We start from the raw sequence: 6110 nt of genomic DNA on the forward strand, positions 1-6110 counted from the left end.
TATTCCATAGGCGCAAATATGGGGGGGGGGGCTTGGGGGGACTTAGTCCCCCCAAATTTTGGTTAAGTCCCACCAGTTCAAAATCTAGTAATTAGTACTAATTTTTATATTCTGTGGTACTAAGCAATATGGCCTATGGGGAGGGAGGTTTAAGTCCTCCCAAAAAATGTAGTCAATTTGCGCGTATGGATTGTTATGATTGGAAATAACATAACAATATAATATGTACCTATTATCGTACACAAAAATATGTATACCTAGGTAATTAAACTACTAACAATGATATCATGTTGTAGGTATGCTAATTAATTCTTAAATGTGGTGACCTATCAACGACCACAGCACCATAAATTGGAAGATGACTTGTTGATAATTTTTTCATTGACCAGGAATTGGTTTTGGGATTGTAAATTTCAACAGAATCAAAATAATCAGATCCATTTTTACCACCCATAACATACAATAAACCATCCAATGTGAATACTCCTGTATTAAAACAATTTAATTAAAATTCAATATATTTTTGAAAATATTTTCTAAAAATAATTAATTATTATAGTTACCAGCATTTTCTCGGCCCAAATGCATATCTGGAATAGACTTCCAAACTCCAGCACTTGGACTATAGGCTTCAACACTTTTTAGAGCTACTGACCGTTTTACTGACTGATAACTAATTCCGCCAATATCTCGAGCCCTTGGTTTATTATAGGGTTGAACAGTTTTTTGAGTTACTGACTCATTAGTTCCACCAATAGCATACATTAAACCGTCCAAGACTCCTACACTAACATTACAGCGACAAACTGACATTTCTGCAACTGGATTCCATTTGTCAATACTGGGATTATAACATTCGACAGATTTCAAATATGATGAACCATTATAACCTCCTACCTATACGATTGAATCAAATGAAATGTAGGTACAAGTACAAATAATTTTAAATAATATAATTATTTACCGCATATATCAGGTTATTCAGTACTCCAATACCAAAATTACTTCTCTTACTAGACAATATACTAGATGACATTCGCCATTTTTGAGTACTGAAGTTAAAAACCTCTACACTGTTTAAATAATAATTATTTTTATAACCATAATAATCATAAATGTTGTTAGCGTCAAATCCACCAACCTAGCGTTTAATATAAAATATAATATAAAGTACCTATTTATAATATAAAATAAGTAATATATTAGCATAACTTACAGCATATATACAATTATCTAATGCACCAACTCCTAAATTTTGTCGACTAACTGATAATTCAATTTTGGGTACCCAACATAGTGTTCGTGAAGATACATCAAGCATTTCAAAAGAACGAAATCTTGCAAAATTGTCAATATGCCGCTGATTTATTAAATACTCAGAATCCATTATATAGTTATCAAAACTACCCACAGAAAACACGAGTTTATCTTTTATAACGCACAGACCAGCTGCAGTCGGGCATTCCTTACAATATCTATTAATTTCTGGTGCAATATGCCATAGGTTAGTTACTGGGTCATACCAGTTTGTAACACTCTTATGAGTTGTTGGTGACCAACTGAAAACTAGAACAACCTAAAAGAATTAAAATGGATAAAATAAATAATTGTCAAAGCAAATCAATAAAAACAGATCCATACTTTTTGTAAACTACAAGGTCTAGGTTTACTCCGAATCGTTTTTGGAACAGAGGCAGGATCAACTGAATTCATTAGATTAAAATGTAATGCTTCAAATACATAATCTTTACCTATAAATATTATAACAATAAATAAATTAGTAACATTAATAATACATGCATATTTATAACAAAAACACACATTTAGGATTATTTTTAAGAAGAGGTTCATTAACTACTTTTTCTAGCATATACTCTTTCGAGACTAATGGCAAACGTACATGTTCCATCAGATCGGGTAAAAAATCTTTTCTACGATTTAATTTATGTTTTACCCAATTCATAACACATTCAAATACCTAAATAAATAAATGCAATTTAATTATTACGTACTTAATAATATAATATAATTAAAGATAGCGCCTATTTTAAACAAAAAGCCTAGTAATAAATATTTTTGTTATACCACTTACGCAAAAATATGATATTGTTTTGCATGCTAACTAGTTCATTGTAAGAATTTTTTTTTCACAAAAGAACATACACAATTTATAAAAATTATCTCACAATAAGCATATTGTAAGAAATTAAGAAATATACATATTACAAATAGTATAGTTGCAGGATCGTATTAAAGGGGGGGAGCAACGGGGACACTTGCCCCGGGTAGCCAATTTTTGATACATTTAGGGGGCGGCCAGGCACCAGTGTAATATTGTATAAATAAAATTTTATTTTTGGTAAGAGTTTGTTTGAGTACCTATTTAGACTATTTGCATTACATGACTATGATCCGGCCTATGGCGTCATTTACTCATTTTGTCAATCAATAATAACTAGGTATTCAATTTTATATTTTTTTTTATTGTTTACAATTGTATGTTGTTAATTGTTATACATTTTGATAATAATTAAAATGTACAACATACAATTGTAAACAATAAAAAAAATACAAAATTGAATACCTAGTTATCTTTGCATATCTTGCTGTTATAACCAATTATGTATACCTACATTGTTATTTTTGTTTATACCTATGTTAAAAGCCGTTTGGCGCATATTTATAAAAAAAAAATTGAAAAAAAAAAATCATTAACTATATCTGTGTTTTTAACAACATTTTCTTAGATTAAGAATTAAAACTAAACAATTAAAAAACTTACTAATTTTTTTTTATTCTTCGGTAGGGGGGGGGGGCGTACTAATATTGTCAACCCAGGGCGCAAATTGTAAATACGGCTCTGTGAAGTTGATAGAGATTTAATATTTAAATATCGATATATTCTTTTAGATAACTAGTGACGGTTTTACGAAGGGAGGCCTCGGCCTGTGGCTTGTGGCCTTCAAGTCATACAAATATAAAACATGTATTATAAATAAAATTAATTCAGTTATATCTGGGTACATACGTGTATAATACTAATAATTATTTCTCATGTACCTATCTATCATGGAAAAAGTTAATATTTAGATGTGTACAATTTTTACATATTATATTCACCGCCACTCCACATAGTTATTGAACATTTCTGATAACATCATTATAAATAATATTCTAAACAAGCTTCTAAATCAAAATTTCAAAAAAGCGAACGGCTGAACTTCAATTTAATTCTTTGGCTTCTAATTCTATTTTATTAATGTTAATTCTTTGCTTTATTGAAAATAACATAATAAATAGATTTTATACCGATTTCTGTACGTAAAATGTGTTATATAAAAATGTGTTATATAAAAAATGTTATGGCCTATGTGTTAGTAAGACAGAGATAACGCATGCAGGTACGAAATCCTCTTAAAATATTTTTATAAAATTAAATATATATTTGATAATACGCAACTTAAAACTATCGTAGGAAATAACTGAATACATATATATTTCATTAGGTATTCCGGTATTCGTCTTCATCATACTAATTATTGGTCTAGGCACGCCACTGATTTATAGTCTGCCTCTGTATTGCAGTATGGCCTAGTTCCATACTTACAACTTTTTTTATAACCTTAGTGTGGATTCTATATAATTACACAATTTCATCAATTGTCAATAATTATTTTATTGATTTTAAAATAATTATTTGGGTTCATTCAGATACGAGACAAATGCACTTCTGTTAATGTTGATTACAACAAATATCAATCTTAGAATGCTTACTTTTTCTTCAAGTGGAACAGAAATGTCATGACATGAGATTAACTTAATCACTTCTCCGGAAGATAAAGATAGAAACTCATCATATTTCACTACTTCTCTAAAAATAATAATCATGGTTTACACAAGTTGCGGACAGAAACGGAAAATTAAGTTATATATTTATCATACAAAAACTGTTTTTTAATAAATTCTTCAGAAATTGACAACAATTCCGTACAGTTATACATGCCAGCAAATGCTTTAATACCAATACAATTTGAAGGGTCCAGTTGTTTTTGTAAAGACCCAACACATGCGCGTTTTACATAGTCTAACTGTAAGAGATCCGCAGCTGGCACTATATCCTTGAGAAATGAACAATAAAACAATTAGATAGTTTTTATATATGTCTATAGCCAATCTTATAGGTCTAATACATTATTAAATTAATTAATATACCTGTACATTTTCTTCGGTGATTGTGATTTCGCCAGTATACATATAATCTACCAAGAGTTGTAAAACTTTGAAATCTACCTCTCTTATATTAATATGATCTTTTTTAACTTCTTCAGAAAGTGTGAACATTGCACGGAAATATGGACTAGCCGATATAAAAACAACTTTATGGCCTAAAATGATTTTTCCATCGTCTGTTTCTAACTTAATATCACATAGAACACCACCACTAAAATTAAATATTGTTACTCAAGCGTATTTGGTTATTTTCTAAAATCACTCACAACGTACTTGCGATAAAATTGAAGGAATTGAAATACTCTACCCATGTGAGAACTATTTTTATATTTTGTTGGTTCATATATTTTTGGTTTAAGTTCTTGCTTTTGTACAGCCACTACAGCATGCTTCTTTTTCCCGGACATGGTATCTTTTAAAGTATATTACAAATGGTGGATAATTTGTGTATTATATATTTATATTTATGTGTCAACTCTCAATTTTGTGATCACATCAAATAAAGATCCTTAAAATAGTCCAGATTGATACTGAACTGTGAAAAAACTACCAAGTCATTATATAGATATAGAAAATAATCAGCTAATAAGGAATTACAATAATTGAATAATGTATGTATGTACCTACATAATATAATACAGATCTTAGCAAATCCAGGTTAATAAATAGCCTCCAAAACCCCCCTTGCGTTCGCCACTGGACTATACAATTATCTTTATAATAAATAATAATTTAATTCCACTTATTATAATATTATTAAAATAAATAAATAAATAACTAATATGCAGGTAGGTAAAACTGTAAAAGGTAAATTATTTAAAATGTGACAAGTAATTACCTATATAGTTTGATTAAATATTTTAATAGGTACTTATTACTTATTCCTAAATATTTTAAAAATTCGCAACTCGTATTAATTGAGAAAAGTCATAGATATATTGTATAAATTAAATATAGCTCGTATACCTATATTTAATTAATTACCTATTGTTCGTGATTCTAAAATGCGGTGTTTGATATTTGCAATTTCATTTCAATTACATGATGTTTTAATGAAAGTATTTATAACTTAAATAGTAAATGTTGTTTTTATATAATCATTGGTTTAGGTATTCAGTTTATTGCTTACATCTGATAAGGATATTGAGCTTAATAGGTACTACCTACTCAGCATTGTGATTTCTTGATTTGAATTCGAGCATAACATTTTGGATAAAAAAATTGATTTGAATTAACAATTTAAATTTAACATTATAAATTATAAAATATAATTTAGAAATAAGTACCTAGAATGTTATTAATTTTTAGTACTATATTATATATATACCTACCTACCTACCTACCTATCAAACATTTTTGTATGATATTAATCATATTGTTTATGAATGTTATTGTTTTATATCTTATGTTAATAATGAAAGCCATAGACTATAATAAAAACTAAAAAGACTAAAGTCATAGTTATATTTTTACAAGTGTCCTTGACTCCTGATGTTATTTCAAGTCCAATTTAAACTACGACTAAAGTTAATATTGATTAGTAAATAATGAATTTAAGAGTTTTCTTGATTTTTTAAATTATTTGGATGCAGGAAAAAGTTATGTATAGTTAACAGTGAACCTACCTTCCTAATCGAGTAATACCTATGAACCAAAAACCCAAGTGAAAAGGTATTGTACCTTAAAGTAGTTCATAACCAGTTTTTAAAACCGAAACCAAGACCTAAGATTTTTATTTTGGTTATAAAACCGGTGAGCAAAACCGTTAATATAAAAAACCTGGTTTTAAAACCCAAAACCAAAACTACCAAAGCGCCAAATTTGTTTTGGTTTCCGTCCCTGGGTTCAATTTGAATTCAATGATTGTATACGAAATATGA

General features: G+C 28.5%; 1 protein-coding gene across 6 annotated transcripts in view; it reads right to left on the reverse strand.

The window, feature by feature from the left end:
* The window catches only part of LOC100158915 (kelch-like protein 2), a 9716-nt gene that overhangs the window by 2098 nt on the left and 1508 nt on the right, over positions 1 to 6110 (reverse strand). The window contains exons 2-11 of one of the 6 annotated variants that reach the window (XM_029487202.1): positions 4504 to 4642; positions 4213 to 4441; positions 3943 to 4118; positions 3775 to 3871; positions 1822 to 1978; positions 1642 to 1751; positions 1217 to 1576; positions 965 to 1141; positions 564 to 897; positions 364 to 486 (exon numbers count right to left, since the gene is read on the reverse strand). In XM_029487202.1, coding sequence (XP_029343062.1) covers positions 364 to 486; positions 564 to 897; positions 965 to 1141; positions 1217 to 1576; positions 1642 to 1751; positions 1822 to 1978; positions 3775 to 3871; positions 3943 to 4118; positions 4213 to 4441; positions 4504 to 4637 — 1897 coding nt within the window. In that variant the 5' untranslated portion in view covers positions 4638 to 4642. Of the gene's footprint in view, positions 1 to 8; positions 487 to 563; positions 898 to 964; positions 1142 to 1216; positions 1577 to 1641; positions 1752 to 1821; positions 1979 to 3774; positions 3872 to 3942; positions 4119 to 4212; positions 4442 to 4503; positions 4777 to 6110 lie in introns of those variants that run through there. The other 5 variants (XM_016803413.2, XM_016803412.2, XM_016803411.2 and 2 more) reach the window with 5 other exon arrangements.

The sequence above is a fragment of the Acyrthosiphon pisum genome, chromosome A1 (assembly GCF_005508785.2).
Source record: "Acyrthosiphon pisum isolate AL4f chromosome A1, pea_aphid_22Mar2018_4r6ur, whole genome shotgun sequence".
In the NCBI taxonomy this organism is placed as follows: domain Eukaryota; kingdom Metazoa; phylum Arthropoda; class Insecta; order Hemiptera; family Aphididae; genus Acyrthosiphon; species Acyrthosiphon pisum.